At 42.3% G+C, this 17,383-nt stretch overlaps 1 protein-coding gene across 2 annotated transcripts; it reads left to right on the forward strand.

Annotated features, from left to right (window-relative positions):
• The first annotated feature begins 6,500 nt into the window (after positions 1-6,500).
• On the forward strand, positions 6,501-15,181 carry LOC121284111 (protocadherin-9). Of its 2 annotated transcripts, none has more exons than XR_005944433.1 (2): positions 6,501-6,585; positions 13,898-15,181. XR_005944433.1 is itself a non-coding variant. In XM_041199205.1 (2 exons), the coding sequence occupies exons 1-2, from the start codon at positions 7,348-7,350 to the stop codon at positions 13,946-13,948; spliced, it is 3,084 nt and encodes a 1,027-aa protein (XP_041055139.1). In that variant the 5' UTR covers positions 7,300-7,347; the 3' UTR covers positions 13,949-15,181. The 2 variants fall into 2 exon arrangements, 1 of the variants encoding a protein (XP_041055139.1); XM_041199205.1 differs by lacking the exon at positions 6,501-6,585 and adding an exon at positions 7,300-10,380.
• Positions 15,182-17,383: the final 2,202 nt, after the last annotated feature.

Raw genomic sequence — 17,383 nt, forward strand, 5'->3', positions numbered from 1 at the left:
GCGTTTCTCTTATTGGTGGAAATATCCCACATCCAAAAGCCAACTTCAAAGAGAAAGTCAAGTTTAACGGCCCTCATCAACAATCAGCTAATAATTACGTTGAAGATGTGCCAAGGTCATCAGCAAATAAAGCAATCACAGAGAAACAGATACTGGATGATCTAGTTTTTAAATGTGTGCTGTATACACAACTTGTGGATTGGTTTCCTTTATGTTTTTGGAAGGTGACGAATTGTCAAGTGTCTTTGTTCTCATCAGAGATACTGGAACAAGGGACATTGCAGCTCTCAATGCTCACATCGAAAGCTCGATCTCCAAAGAGTGATTGCCTCACCCCCATTATACTCACCTGAGATTTTCCACCCTACCCTCCAATTTTTTTATAGTTTGCTCAAGTGACAGCACTGATGTGTGTCACGCATTGAAAGCAGTCTATCCCATTGGATCTGTACTCATTGTTGGTTTAAACAGCCCAAAAATCATTCATGTTGGATGGTTACAGCTTGAACAGTTCTCTCTTCTCTGGTGGCTCACCGCCATCTTTTCAAGGGCAATTAGGGATGGGTAATAAATTCTGGCCTAGCCAGTGAAACCCATATCTCATGAAAGAGTTAAAAAAAAACTTTAAACCAAGCTGTTAAAGATGAAAGATCTATGTGCCAGACATCTCTGCCATTTAACAGTTGCCCCATTTCTTCAGACCACTATGAACACTGCCATGTTATATTTCCATAAAATAGTTTTGTCAGTGTGTTATGACCTTGGTAGAGACTCTTGATGTACATTTTTTAAGAATCTGAAAACCCATGTATTTATTAAATGAATAAAACCACAAGATTCACAGTTTAAGACAAAAATTACCACCCAAAAATCAAAGATCATGAATATTAATAACTACACTTGATCTTAAATAGTCAGTTACAGTAATGATATTAAACATACAATCAACATGATTACTTATAATCTACACCAAACTTCTTATATCAAGTTTCCTTATATTGATTTATACCCTCAATAACTTGAGTTAGATACTCATCAGAAATTGAGCATTTCTGATATTTAAGTTTAACACTTGGTTTACAAACTGATTCAAAGATTCATATAAGGGTTGAACTTTCTTAGACCTTCTGCTTACTTTCAGAAAGGTTGCTACTTAAAATCTCTTCCAACTGTTTCACGGTTGAAGACTCCCAGTTCAACACTAGGTGTCACTAGCATCTTAAGCGTAACCACCTCTGGCCAAGACTCTCCTGGTTCTATCATTCTTTAACTCTGGGGTCTTGCATTTAAAACTGTCCCTTTCTTCTCAGCTTGGCTCTCCCAGAAGTTCAACTCACTGTTAGGACTTCTTCAGTTAACGTGCTGAACTCTTTAAGCAACACACAGAATTTCACTGAGCCCTGTTTGAAAGAAGCATTTCCTTCACTCCAGCTTGTTCTAAACTAAAAACCCTGCTTGAAACAGAACTACACCCACAATCTACTCACCCCTATAATTCACTTCTGGTTGACCCTTTGCTATTCTATTGTTTATTTCCCAGGTAACTTGGTGACATGATTAGTTACTGAAAGCCAGCTGCTTTCCACAAAATCATCTCTTAGAGAAACTGAGTTCTTAAAGTGACCATCGCACCAACATAAACTACAGGTTTATCCCCAAAAGCACATGGGCCAAATGAAGTACAAAACCATAATCATTACCAGGTGGTCTCTCCTCTTGTTTATAATGTTTTCCAGCCTTACAACCCTCTGAGGTTTTTGCGCCCCCTCCCACCCTCCAATTCTGGCCTCTTGAACATCCTCGATTTTAATCACTTCACTATTGGCGCCTGTCTAGGTCCTAATTCTGGAATTACCAATTGAAACCCTTTCACCTCTCTACCTCTCTTTCCCCCCTACAAGGCATTACTTAAAATCTCCCTATTGACAAGGCTTTTGATCACCTGTCCCATTTGTGGCTGGGTGTCAAGTACTGTTTGATAATTCCTTGTAAAGCATCTTGGAATGTTTTATCATTTGATAGAAATTCATGTTGCTGTTGTAATTTCAAACAAAGTTGGAAAATCTGCATTTGTGTTCATAGAAAAGCCAAATATCAAGGATAAATGCAAAATACTGCAAATGCTGGAAATCTGAAACAAAACAGAAAATGCTGGAAAAACTCAGCAGGGCTAACAATATCTGTGGACAGAAAGACAGCGTTAACCTTGGAAGTCCGTTTAACTCTTCTTCAGAGCTAAAGAAAAATAAAAATGTGATGAAATGTATATTGTTTAAGTGGGTGGGGTAGGCGAAGTTGGATAGAAGGCCAGCGATAGGTGGGGGCAAAGGAGAGATTGCCAAAGATGTCATGAACAAAAGGACTGAGGGGTGTCACCATCAGCACCTCCTTTAGCCAGTATCACTACCATTAATACCCCTTTGTCCTTCTGTTCATGACATCTTTGGAAATCTCTCCTTTGCCCCCACCTATCGCTGGCCTTCTATCCAGCTTCGCCTGCTCCACCCACCACCTGCACCACCACCCAACACCCCCCCCCCCCCACCCCCACTAAACAGTATAAATGTTATCACATTTTTACTTCTCTTTAGCTCTGAAGAAGTTAAACGGACTCGAAACGTTAACTCTGTCTTTCTCTCCACAGATGCCGTTCACTCTGCTGAGTTTTTCCAACAATTTCTCTAAATACCAGGGACGCTGGACATCATGAGCATGTTGTTTCTGTTCAGTGTTTAATTCACGGCCGCTTCTATTTCAAGAATGCTTACCTTGCTCTTATTTCTGATGGGGATTTCCCTTTGTCTCTTTTTGCATTGTTCACCTTCCTTGCTTTCAGTCTCTTTTCTTACGTTTAACCTATGTCTACAGTAAACCAATTCTTGTGAAAGGCCATTGCCTTGATATGTTAGCTCTGTTTTTTCTTGTGGCACTTTTAAGACCTTTTTCCAATTAATTCTGCATTAATATTGCATTGGTTTGCGGATACAGAATCATTGACACACCTGCAGTTTTACTTATTACATATCCACTTTACTTCAACTATTTTTATATATATATATCATTTTAGGTTGCTTCCCCTTGCTTGGAGAGTCCAGAACCAGTTGACATAGCCTCGGGGTAAGGAGGAATTAATTCTCTCCGAGGGTTGTGAATCTTTGAAAGTTTCTAGCCCGGAGAGCTGTGGATATTCCATTGTTGAGCACGTTCGGGGCTAAGGCCCATCGATTATTTATCTCCTAAAGGATATGGGGTTCCAGTAGGAAAGTGAAGTTGTGGTCCAAGATCAGCCATGATCTAATGGAATGGTGGAGGAGGCTGGAGCGGCTGTGTGGCAGACTCCTATTTGTGATGTAGTTTAAACACGATAAACTAGTGTGGATAAACAGATTTTTTTTTCAAAAAGGCCTGACCACCCCAAGAGGAAAAAGCCAGTAAACTTGGAAGGATACCAGGAAAACTTGTCCAAACTGGCCTTGTATACATTAAAATAGAGCTCCAGTATTACTGATTTTTACTGGGATTTGACAATTTTGAACAGTTTTTCCCTTGTACAATTCTACCTGGTTAATTAGAAATGTGCAGAAAGCCACCGACCCACACTGGCGCAAAAGGACATTGCAGTGGAATATGACCGAGTGCAAGTATTCAATTTCCACCCCCTCCCCTGCCTCGCTTTTTATATCTTCAGTTTTAACATGTAAGTCCATGATTGTCGTGCGGGTGAGCAACGGAAAATCGAAGACTTGCATTCGGGCAGGCTGTTATTAAATAAAATCTCCTCTAGATGGCAGCCTTGACTAAAGCAGTAACTCAAGTTTCCTTTTTTTGAGAAGACCTCCAGAGACCATTATACTCACCATTTCCCAGCACACAGTAATCATAATGTATTGAAGGGGTTTTTTTTTGCAAATACCTTTGGGCTTCTTTAAAGGGATATCTTTAAAGATATGTCGGATTACATATCCGCCTTACTCTTGAAAGGGTGTAGAAAGGACTGAGGTGAAAGACTTCAACGTTTTGGCTAGAAACGTGAGGAAATTGATGAACAGTGTTGGGTCCTAATTCACTCATTTCAACTATAAACCAGTGAAACTGCACTTCATTGTACTTATTTAGTGGATCTTATCTGCCCATCGCGCGTAATTGCCAGCGCCTGGGCATTTTAAAAGGATAACCAACGACAGACTGATGATTTCAACAACAAAAATAATAATCAGCGTGGGTCACTTTTTCCCATTTAACGATTGCATGGTTTTAGGACGAGTGATTTCCGACTTAAATATGCTATGTTTGACTGTAATAAAAAAAAACTCACGCAAGATTCGTGGAATAATACGTATTTAATGATTCATTTTTTTTTGCCTGAGTTAATCCATTGCTTTGATGTTGCTCTGAGGACTACTTGATTCCCAGCAACCTCCCCCCTCCCCCCTCAAAATAAAACTCCTTGTTTGCTCTGTCTGGTGTGCCCACTATGTTGGACAGTTGTTGTTTCCGTCTAGACAAGTCCTGGCACCAGATATTTCAGGAAAGGAGTCGTGCTCTCTCAGTCCTGCCAGGCGAAGATTTAGGGGTTTAAGACCAATGGATAATGAATGCACCGTCTCCTACAGATAGGATTGGACTATAGGTGATCCATTATTGTAATTACAGCATGAGTTGTTAGCCCCGTACGGCACTTAAGCCAATCCCTAATAGATCATTTCAGTTTGACTTCAAAAAATATCCACGGGAATAACATTTTGTTTTTTTCATTCTCCCAAATAATCTCACAAAACGTTTGTTAAGGCTCCCATGTTACTGTCTGTCATACACAAAAGTTAAATCAAAATACCCGCCAAACTGAATGAAAAATAGTTTTGCGAGGACGATGGTGTTGTTATAATGTGCCGTTGTGCTTTGTAAATTTGAGCTGAGATTCTTCTATTGAAAAAAAAAAGTATTCCGTGTTCAAAACTCGCGTTCACCTGCACCACAATCGTTCCTGTTGAAGACTGGGTGGATGTGTAGCACTGGACTGATTCTAAGTGCCAAGAATTAATCCGAAGGTGCAAATAACGTTTGTAATTCAGATGACCGGAGTTATAATAACCCTGGGTCATTCACATCTGGGTTATGGTATGCGCTGACTAGTGTGTTCCACATTCTCCACTTAAAAAAAAACTATGCCTCTTCCTGATCTCTGAGTCACGCCCCCCTGCAAACAAGCCTTATTGCTTGATCTCACTCGGTGTGCAGCAACAGATACGTTACAGACACGATGGAAGGAAGAAGGTGAATGGTACAGACTCCTGTTGGAAGTCCAGGAGACTTGGGACAAGATTTTTCTTTTCATGCGCGCGTTCAAGCCATAAATCACGAACCTTGGGCACCTGTGCAGAGTTGATGGGAATTATTCAGTTCATGAATGGACGTTCCTTCCCTTCGACTGCTGCCCAAACTGCAGCTCTTCGCAGTTCTGTTACTTGCGATGAAGTGACTGCGTTTTAATTCGATCAGCGAACATTTTCATTTTGTGCACTCAATTAGAGTGGATCCATTTCTGGTGAAAGGGAAGGGGGGATGGTGAGGATCTAAAATAAAGGACTTTAATGAGCATTAGAGTGAGTCCATGAACTGATAACCTCAATTATTTCGGTTTCATGTTCAAATGTCACTTTTCACCAGTGACACCTGTTAATTGGTGAAATGTAATGGGGGGGGGGGGGGGGGGAAATGATGGTGTAACATTGTATGGAATTTGCGTCCACTGAAACTGATGCTTCAACGCAACTATGCCGGAGTCTATACTCCACTTCACCTCACTCTGTCCTTCAAGCCCTCTCTCCTTCAGTTTCCTCCAAATGCACTTGTGCAATTCACCTCAATCACTCCGGGTGGCAAAAGGAAAACACTGCGGATGCTGGAAATCTGAAATTTATTTAAAAAATAAATAAATAAACGGGAAACGCTGGGGAAAATCCCAGCAGGTCTGGCAGCGTCTGTGGAGAGAGAAACAGAGGTAAAAGTTTCGAGTCCGTATGATTCTTAGTCAAGAGACTATAAGGTAGCCAGTTCCACCTTGTCTGGCTCAAGGAGTAGGGTCCATTTAGTAGTGACTGTCTTTTGCTTGATGCCTCTTTTTTTTGGCCACATCCAGTGAATTATTTCTTGTGTGTGCACTTTGTCAATATGCAGTTAGAGAGGCACAGTGGTTGAGCAGGAGAGTTGGTGGTGCCTCAGTGCAGGTTGGTAAGTGTGTGTGTGTGTGTGTGTCTCTCTCTCTAGATTGAAAACCCTGCCTCTCACCAGTCACTCGCTGTCGGTGGCTGACGTCAGCTTTGCAGCTGATTAGGAATTCTGCACAACTTTCAAGGCCAAAGCTGAGGATTGACAGCTCCCGCCTCCAATGGGCTGGCTCCTCGGGTACCACTGACAGGCAGAGGGGCAGCCAATCCGAGCAGGGGACCGGGGGGGGGAGGTGGGGCGGGACCAGGAGGACTATACTCACTTGTGATTGAGAGTTAGGGAGAAGATTCAGTGGAGAGACATGGATGTTTGTGAAAAGAAGGGGAATTAAAGAACGGAGGAGAGACAGGGAGAGAGGTGATTCAATCTCCCGTGCCTGCTGCATCTCGTCACAGCTCCATCCTTAAGTTCTTTGCATCCAGCTTTATTTCTAAAAAAAAATGTGGAATGGCAAATGGTGCAGAGGGAGAATCATCCTTTAAAGGGAACGGGATTTAAAGCGGAGAGAGGGGATGAAAGAGGAAGATTCTGCAGTTGGGTGTAGTGTCTGCTCTGCCCTCGCAACTTCTGTTGCAATATGTAAACTGTCGCAATAGTGGGATCATTGCAAACTACTGCCTTTTCGTTTGCTTTGTTCAAATAATAAAAAAGCAAAGATGTGAAAATGATTCTTTTCAGCCGGTCGTGTGGCACGAAGAGGGATCTGCAGACAACCTCTTCTGTGGCCGGGAACTGAATGCATCCTCCGGCAGTTTTGTGCACCGTGCATTGTAAATATTGCACCGAGCGGGAGAAGGAGGGAGAGAGAGAGAGAGAGAGAAAGAGAGAGAGAGAGACAGAGAAAGAATTACAGTGCTGGCTGCCTGTCTGCAGAAACCTTTGGGGTTAAGAATTTTTTTTTTAATTTAAAAAAAAAGCAAAGTTACTCGCAGCAGCGATGGATGCAGGGGTTTGTTGGAGATAGAAACTGAATATTTGTTTCCCCAGTAGTATCGCTTTCCGAGAGAGGGGGAGAGAGGGAGGGAGGGGGGGGGGGGGGGAAGAGAGAGAGGGAGGGGGGTGGAAATCTGGTGTGACTACAACTGGGGGAAGTGATCCTGTGCCTGTGATACTGGTGAAATGATGGACCTGCGGGATTTTTACCTGTTTTTCGCCCTGATCGCTTGCCTGACGGTGGACTCTGCCCTCGCTCAGGAGCTGGTGTACACCATCCAGGAGGAGCTGCCGGAGAATATCCTGATCGGCAGCATCCCCCGGGACCTGAACATCTCCCACCTCAACGCGGCCACCGGGGCGAGCGCCAACCTGATCTACAGGCTGGTGTCCAAGGCGGGCGAGGTGCCCCTGCTCCGGGTGTCCAGCGGCACCGGCGACATCTTCACCACCTCGAACCGGGTGGACCGCGAGGTCTTGTGCGCCGGCACCTACACCGACAGCGAGTGCTTCTTCGAGATCGAGGTGGTCATCCTGCCCAACGACTACTTCAGGCTCATCAAGGTCAAGATCTTCGTGCAGGATGTCAACGACAACGCGCCCATGTTCCCCTCCCCGGTCATCAACATCTCCATCCCGGAGAACACGTTGACCAACAGCCGCTTCCCCATCCCCTCGGCCACCGACCCGGACACCGGCACCAACGGGGTGCAGCACTACGAGCTGCTGAACGGCCAGAGCATCCTGGGCTTGGACATCGTGGAGACCCCCGAGGGGGAGAAGTGGCCCCAGCTGATCATCCAGCAGAGCCTGGACCGGGAGCAGAAGGACACCTATGTGATGAAGATCAAGGTGCAGGACGGAGGCAGCCCCCAGAAGTCCAGCACCGCTATCCTGCAGATCACCGTGAGCGATGTGAATGACAACAAGCCGGTGTTTAAGGAGACCCAGCTGGAGGTGCACATCCCCGAGAATGCCCCCCTAGGCACCTCGGTCATCCAGCTGCACGCCACCGACGCTGATGTGGGCTCCAACGCTGAGATCCGCTACCTGTTCAGCCCCCAAACCTCTCTGGCCGTCCGCAGGCACTTCGCCCTCAACAGCACCCTGGGCCTCATTACTGTCCAGAGACCTTTGGACCGGGAGGAGACAGCCGTCCACAAGATGACAGTGCTGGCCACCGATGGTAGCTCCACTCCTGCCAGAGCCACTGTCATCATTAATGTCACTGATGTCAATGATAACCCGCCTGGCATTGACATTCGCTACATCATCAGTCCCATCAATGGCACCGTGTACCTGTCCGAGAAAGACCCCATTAACACGAAGATAGCACTGATCACCGTTTCAGACAAGGACACCGATGTGAATGGGAAGGTGGTCTGTTACATCGAGAAGGAAGTACCCTTTCACCTGAAGGCAGTGTACGACAACCAGTACCTGCTGGAGACCTCGGCTTTCTTGGACTACGAGAGCACCAAAGAGTACAGCTTCAGGATTGTCGCCTCAGACTCAGGCAAGCCCAGTTTGAACCAAAGCGCCCTGGTGAAAGTGAAGCTGGAAGATGAGAATGACAACCCGCCGGTCTTTAGCCAGCCCGTCATCGAGCTCTCTGTCCCAGAAAACAACCACCGCGGCCTCTACTTGACCACCATCAGCGCCACCGACGACGACAGCGGCAAGAATTCCGAGATCGTTTACCAGCTTGGGCCCAACGCGTCGTTTTTTGACTTGGACCGCAAGACTGGGGTCCTGACTGCTTCCAGGGTGTTTGACAGGGAGGAGCAAGAGCGTTACATTTTCACGGTGACGGCTAGGGACAGTGGCAATCCGCCGCTTCAGAGCCAAGCGGCAGTGATTGTCACAGTGCTGGACGAGAATGACAATAATCCCAAATTCACCCATAACCATTTCCAGTTTTTTGTGTCAGAGAATTTGCCAAAATACAGCACTGTGGGAGTGATTACAGTCACCGACATGGATGCCGGGGAGAACGCAGAGGTGATGGCTTCCGTTGTCGGCGACAATGCTAATTTTATTTTGGACCCACTGAGTGGTGTAATAAGGTCCAATGTCTCGTTCGACAGAGAGCAGCAAAGCTCCTACACCTTTGAAGTCAAAGCTGTAGACAGGGGGAGACCTGCCCGTACCTCCATTGCCAAAGTTACGATCAATGTCATAGATGTCAATGATAACAGTCCTGTTGTAATCTACCCACCCTCAAACTCTTCATTCAAACTAGTACCTCTTTCTGCTATACCTGGTTCAGTAGTGGCAGAAGTGTTTGCAGTGGACGTTGATACCGGGATGAATGCAGAACTCAAATACACCATTGTTAGTGGAAATAACAAGGGTTTGTTTCGAATTGACCCTGTGACGGGTAATATTACTTTGGAGGAGAAACCAACTGTTGCAGACCAGGGCTTGCATCGTTTGGTGGTAAACATCAGTGATTTAGGCTACCCTAAACCCTTGCACACCCTTGTCCTTGTCTACTTATATGTAAATGACACTGTCAGCAATGCTAGTTACATTTACGAGTTAATACGTAAGACCATGGAGACTCCCCTAGATAAGAACATTGGAGATAGCACCCAGCCCTGGCAAAATGAGGACTATCTGACTATAATGATTGCGATTGTGGCGGGGGCTATGGTAGTGATTGTGGTCATCTTTGTCACCGTACTGGTGCGGTGTCGGCAATCTTCGAGGTTCAAAGCCACACAGAGGAACAAGCAGGGCGCTGAATGGATGTCTCCCAATCAGGAGTGCAAGCAGAGCAAAAAGAAGAAAAGGAAGAAAAGAAAATCCCCAAAGAGTTCTCTTCTAAACTTTGTTACCATTGAGGAGTCCAAACCCGACGATCCTGCCCACGAACCGATCAATGGGACCATTACTCTTCCAGCTGAGCTGGAGGAGCAGACTATAGGACGGTTTGAGTGGGGCAGTACACCGCCCACTACCTTTAAGCCCAGCAGCCCAGACCTAGCAAGGCATTACAAATCTGGATCTCCGCAGCCCTCTTTTCATCTAAAGCCAGACACCCCCATTTCTGCGAAAAAGCATCACGTGATTCAGGAGCTCCCTTTGGACAACACCTTTGTTGGGGGCTGTGACACCCTGTCGAAGCGCTCTTCCACTAGTTCAGACCACTTCAGTGCCTCAGAGTGTAGCTCCCAAGGAGGCTTCAAGACAAAGGGTCCATTGCACACCAGACAGGTAACTAAAAGCTTTTACTGGTCATTCAGATTCGCACTTTGCAGCACAAGCAAGGGCAAAGCACAACAGTGGCAATTGCCTGCAGAATTCCACAGAAATGATTCTATTGCAAATTAAACTTTTCTGCCCTGAAATGTGTAAACAGCAGGATGGTTAGAAAACCAGCAAAGTTATTCTTTTTCTGTGCCAACTATTTGTTTGCCTAGGCCTATTAATTTCCCACTAATAGAGATTTAAGTGAAGCTGATTTCAAATTATGTGATTGCGCCTAAGCAGTTAGGAAAGCTGCATGGCCTGTAGATGGCAGTGGAGCACTTTCTGCTTATGAGTGGCAAGATGCCAGCTGCAGTCTATACGGTGGGGGAAGGCGCGGGGAAGGAAGGCTGTTGGTTACTGATGATTATATTGGAAAGCACCAGATAGTAGTAGTTTGATGGTTATTTGCAGACGAACCTTAGTGCACCTGTAGTTTTGTTTAGTGATGAACTTTGGAATAGCGTGGCTTATATTATTGCCATACATAGTCACCTAGGAAAACAATAACTGATTGCATGAAGTGAAGCATTGCAGTTAAATGCTTCTTATTCATAGAACCGCATCTAATTATTTTCCCAGTTATTCTAGTGGAGTACTAGCATTTTTTGTTAGGCTAGAATTTAGGAAAACATTTGAAATTTTATGACTTGTTTCATCTATATACATAATATATATATATATATACATATATAAATAGATATTTTCAGACTATATGCTTCTGGTTGATTACGAATACAATTGTTTCGAGTTTACCAGTTTTTAAATTTATTTGTAGTTTCAGATATATCGCCATATAAGGAAAGCCTATCTACTCTTTTTCTTTGTGCCTCTCTATATATTATTTCATTTCCATCCATGTGAAAGTATTCAAGATTGGAGAAAAGAATTAAAAATTGATTTTCAAAGTCGATTGAAAATGCAATGGTGCACAATATATTCAAGGTCTGATTACGGTCCCAATATAATGCCATTACCTTATATCAATGATCATCTTTAAGCAGTAAATATTGATAAGATTTTGCCCAGTCACACTGAATATCTTTATCCACAGCCAAAACGTTAATTTTGAATGTTCAGTTTCTGTTGTGAAGTGCAAGGTATATAGACTTAGCAGTTGAGAGAAAACAGCTGGATTGTGATTAAGTTAATAGTGTTTGTGCTTCTCTGTGTACCTCTATATAATGTGCATATATATATCTATATACATATATATATATATATATATATATATATATCATGGTAAAACCATATCACAGTACTTTGTCTGACAACATGACCATGCATCTGTGGAATTTTTTTCCGACTATTATAGTGTTTACTTTCTCCTTGGTGGAAATTCAGAGCTTGCTTTCGTAAAAAGACAAGTGTTCACACTGCAAAGTGAAAGTCAGCAGAGACTTTTTTCAGTTATGTCAGTGAGGTCAAGCATCCCAGTTATTTGACCTCAGCCAAAATATTTGTGGGTCATTAGCACAGGTTTCTGCAGCATTTTACAAAAGGAATGTGGGTAGTTTTAAATTATGTAACAGAAGCAGCTAATTTTGTCAACAAAAGGAATCGATTTGTAATGTGCTTGCGTCTGAAAATATTTTACTGTCTGCACAAAATTGCTACTTATCCCCATACTACTGTTGAAAGTCTACATGACCTCACTGTTGGGATATTGAGAGTGTGGTGACCATTACTTTGAAATAAGAAGCGTGTTAATATCTCAATTAAAAATGCAAATAATATATTCACATAAGATATACTTTATAAAATTAGATCTTGTTTTGAAGAAGTCATGCACAATTATAGATGAAGCAGACCAGGACACGACTCCGCATAAACAGCATAAGTGAAATTATTAAATAGCTGTACATCAGTATCAAAGACAATTTGAAGCTCAGGTGACTCAAGTTGCATCCCTAAACTGTACTTTTTTTAGTAGCTTTGACTGATCTGACTATTTTCAAGGACTGCTAATGCAGACAGTGATATCACATTTCTGAATGTTTTACATGCTGAATGCTCAATGTAGCATTTAAGGGGGGAAAAAAAAGAAAGATTTAGTTACAATGGAGAAAACAATAAACTATATCATTGTTTTAAACTTGCCATGAATCTTAATACAAGTATTGTCATCTGCATTGAGCATGCTGGGAGAAGGATGAAATGTGTATCTCATATAGCAACAACTGGACTGTTTTAACTTTTTGAGGCTTGTGGCATTGTTAGCAGCATTGTCCAAAATAATACACAAATCAGAATTTTTCATTCCTGTAAATTCTTGAAAGTTATGTATTGGTTATAGCTCAGTATAGGATGCATTCCATTTCTGGGAGGATTATGCAGTCTACTTTATGCACTTTAAACAGTCAAGATATAAAATAATGTGAATTAAACTTTGTATCAATGTAAAGCTTTTTCTAAATAAATTAGTAGATCCTTTGAGTTTTAAGTAACTTTGAAATGCAAAGAGACATTCAGTTCATTTCCTTAGTTCCTAGATATTTTCAGGTGAATGTTAAATTTGACAGGTTTGCATGTTAAAGGCTCAATTTTGTCAGTGTGACTGGTAAGGCTTACAGGTTGGCTGGAGGATGTACAAAAAAAAGCACTAATGGACTAGCGACATGAACTGAGAAAACAAAACAGGAACCAACTTAAACAGTCGCCGACTGATTTTTCTTAGGAATACTCATATGAGCAGCTCTTTGTGTGGTTGACAGAGTTGTAGACTGTGCTATATTATTATGAGCCAGCGGTCCTTAGCGTTTTAAGAGGCGCTTACAGAGTACTGTTTTAAATACGAAACCTCATCAATTTTAAGTTGGCTTAAACGGGAAATTACATCTGCTTCCACTGCATGAGGGAGCAGTGGCACGTTCTGCTTTCAAATCCTTTTAGCTGCATGGAATGAACAATGAATCGAACTCACATTCCATCAGCTAATACAACATTTTTCGAATATCTTTGGACACCAAATGAACAAAATGAAGTGAGGGGGAATGAGAGTCAGAGATGGTTGCAATCGGAGGTCAAGTGGGGAGAATATTTGAGCAGAAGCGAAAGGGTGGGCGGAATGAAGCCTTTCGCAATTCTGTGATAGCCAGTGGCACTATTGGTGCAAGGGTGTTTTAAGTAATCTCACTAGAATTACCTTCAGCCATTCTTTCTGGGTGAGGCAGCTGCGTTAAAGTGCCACTTGCAAGGGTACAGATTTGTGACATCAGTCTTACTTCCTTTTAGTTTTTGTATTTCCAAACCGTTCTCAGCGTAGCCATCGTCAGGCAAAGCTGGCAATCGTACCTTTAGTTAAATCGAGCACATAAAACGGACAGTGAATGTTTGGGGAGGGCTGGGTTTGAACTCCTGCTTCTTTTAATTAAAAATGAAGGTAAAAGTCAAATTCAGGTGAGGGTTGTTTTTTTTTGTGAAATGACAAGTTATTTCCAAGTGATCTATAATTAGAGTAATATTGGGCTCTATTCTTTTGCAGAATTCCACACAGTATTCCCAAAAGTATGAGATGGAAACTTATTATGGTTAAAACTGAGCAAAAGTCAGTTCTCAAAGGGGTTAAGATGGCTCTCATCCGACGTTTGCCCACCTTGAAATTCACCAAGTGCACATTTAAATTGTCGGAGAAATTCATGACCAGTATGTTGAAAAGATACCTGTAAGCATAGCGCTCATGCCTTCGCTTCTTCTGTAATTGGAGTGCTGACTCTCTAAACAGGGATTTATCCAGCGAATGTGATAAAGGGAGCAGCTGCTCACGTTTAAGATTATGGGACACGGTCAATTGGACTACCTCTTTATAGGGGATGTCCTTGAGACGATGAATTGATGCCTGCCGTGTTTAAGTCTTTTGTCAGGAAAAATGATGTGGGAACTGGAATTATTTCACTCTTCTGCCAAGATGTTTCTCTTGAAACTGCAGCAACTCTAGCATCAATGCAGAACTGCACCAATATTGCCACGGCCTTAGAGAATACAGTAAAATGGTCTCTGAATAGTCAAAATACACATTTACCTTATGCAGTTGGATGTGTTCTTGCATACGTTGGTGGAAAATTACCCAGTGGGTTTGCAAAATATTTGATTTCTAAATGCAGCTTTTGCTAAAACATGATGGGTGGAGTGTTCAACTGTTGTTCTTATAAAAATAAGGCCAAGAAAAGAGCAGACACCCACCCCCCCCCATCACCGCCCTTTTAAAGTCTGCTCCTCCTGAACAAGGGAGTTCCCCAAACTTTATTAATCAGGGCTTCTGTCATAACAGGACATTAAGATTGGGGGAGAGTTGAAAGTATTAATGGAGCTCAGCAGAAGCATTCCAGAGCAGAAGATTTAAGCAGCTTCTCCTCAGCCCTGCTCAAGCAGGGAGAACTGAAACTGGCCACCGGTCCTGGCTCTTGGGTATTTTGAGCCAGCTTTTCTCTCTTAAGCTGTGTCACACTGAGTGGCTGGAAAAGATTTTGCAGAAGTGCTTATCAGTAACCAGGCACCACACATTTTACAGCATCTGAAAGCACCGGTCTTTTGGGACTCACTGAGAAGGGTCAGATAGTCATGTCAGTGTTGGTAAGGGCGAATCTATAAATATTATTATACAGTATTCACAGACATTTGGCTTGAATCACAATGTATATTTAAATATATCCAATTATTATACTCTTGTATTTATTTTATTGCTGTTTTTGCCATTATATTTAAAACTGTATGCACATATTGTGGTTGCAGATTTCTGTACTAAATAAAGTATAGCCTGATTATTAAATTTATTTTATACCATTGTTTAATTTATCATTTTGTGTAAGTTGTGTTTTTGTTCTTGTTTATTCTTTTTTTGTTACCTGAGCCCATTTTTTTTTTGTTATGTTTCAAACTTTTGGTTATCAGAGACATTAATGTTTTTTCTACTTTTCACACCACACATTCTGGTCAATTTTAGCATAGTTTCTCAGACTCTGTAAGTAGGTCTTGCTAGTCCTTTGGCTGTTCCCTTGATTAGGAAACTCAAGAACGTTACATCCTTTGCTACATTCTGCATCGTGTCACTGCTCCGCTGTAAGATCTAGTCAGTTCAGTAAATCACCGACACTTATCACTGACTTCCACATACCCACCAAAAAATGACACATTTTTTTTTTACACAAAAAGTAAATGAAGAAAAAGCTGACCAGATTGGGGCGTGAGCATTTTTTTTACTTTGTCGTAAGATCAGGTGTCAGAGCCAACTGCTGTTGAAGGAGTTGTATAAACACAATGGAAATTAAATTCATTTGGGATCATTGGGATCTAATTTTATGGAACTGCATCTGTCATGCCAATGGCATGAGGGAATTGCTGAACACTAGTAATAAAACTTAATGGGTAGGGAGTGTAGCTGATATTCACAGAACAGTGCAGAAAGATGGAGCACATTGGTCTGTCGAGGGCCACATGTGAGCTTCTTTCTCTCTCCATTTTCATTGCTGCTCATAAAATTAGCAAATTAGAAATGATTTTAAACACATCTCAAGTGTTGCCACCCCCACGTAAGCACAGAATTCAAAGCTGCCAAACCATTTTCTGTCCTGATTTAGAGTGTTTGATCCAAGCATATCACTTAAATCTCATAGAATGATACAGCACAGGAGAAGGCCATTTGGCCCATTGCTATAGCGCCGGCTCTATGGTAGAGCTATCCAGTTAATCCGAGACCCCTCCTGTACAAAACTAACATTGCGCCCAATTATCTAATAATGTGTTAATTGGAGTATAGTTAGTGGATGAGTAACCCAGAGGTTGTACAATTCAAATTTACTTGCGAACAGCTGGAGACTTTGGGGCTGATCATTTGCATACCTGATGTTAGTGAAATCTCAATAGTCTTGCTATCCTTGGTCAGATTTGAGTGTTGAATGAACTGGGATTTACAACAACAATATGCAAATTGCCTATTTTTGATTGCTGTTTCTAAGCATGATCCTGATTCGAACATAACATTGGCAAAGTAATTATTCATTTTTAAGAATTAGCCGTACACCGGATACCTCATTAAAGCTGTACACAGTCACCATTGCAGCCAAACGGGAAAAAAAAATCATAAAATATCTAAAATAAAATATCTAAACATTTGGCAAAGCAATGTGGGAGTTGCCTGCCATAATTGCTGTGAAAGTATACATTAGTATTGTCAATAGGCTTACTTAGCATAAAACACCAATACACTACAGGAAAATCAAACATAATGCATGTTTTGCCTGTTTGGAGAGTGGAAGGATAATGGAATGGGGGAGGGGGCACAGAAAAAGGGCAAATAATAGAATGTGGGGGGGGGTGCAGAAAGAGGGTGAATTATGGAATGTTGCTGGGGCAGAAAGAGGGTGAGTAATGGAATGTGCGGAGGGGGCACAGAAAGAGAGCGAATAATAGAATGGGGGGGGGGGCGCAGAAAGGAATACTTTGAGTGTGGTTGTAGTCATTGGGTTGATCAAGATATGACAGAGATCTGGAGATGATGTTCTTCCTAGATCCAGGCGAATTTTCAGGCCTGCCCAAATCAAGGCTGCATAATGCCTCGAAGGCCTCCTAAAACAAATGATAGGCCCTTCATTGGCAAATACAATGAGTCTGAATTTTTTTACAGCAATGGCAACTTGCATTTATATTAGGATAGTTAAAAAGTACCAAGGCGCTTCACAGGCACCATGATCCATCAACATTTAACAATGACTCTCCTAATGTGACCTTAGGATGACTGTCAACTTAGTCAAAGACGGTCAAAGTAGTAGGTTTTTAAAGGAGCATTTTAAAGGAGAAAAAATAAAGGAGGTTGAGAGACTTAGGAAGGGAATTCCAGAGCTTAGGTCCTTGGCAGCTGATTTTCTTCAACTGCTTTAGTTACAGATATGTTTGAACCTTGGCAAATCCAGCTTCAAATCATTTTACAATCATCTGCCTTTATGGTTTAAAGAGAGAATCATGTTTATCTGCT

Source organism: Carcharodon carcharias, chromosome 11, assembly GCF_017639515.1.
Source record: "Carcharodon carcharias isolate sCarCar2 chromosome 11, sCarCar2.pri, whole genome shotgun sequence".
NCBI lineage: Eukaryota > Metazoa > Chordata > Chondrichthyes > Lamniformes > Lamnidae > Carcharodon > Carcharodon carcharias.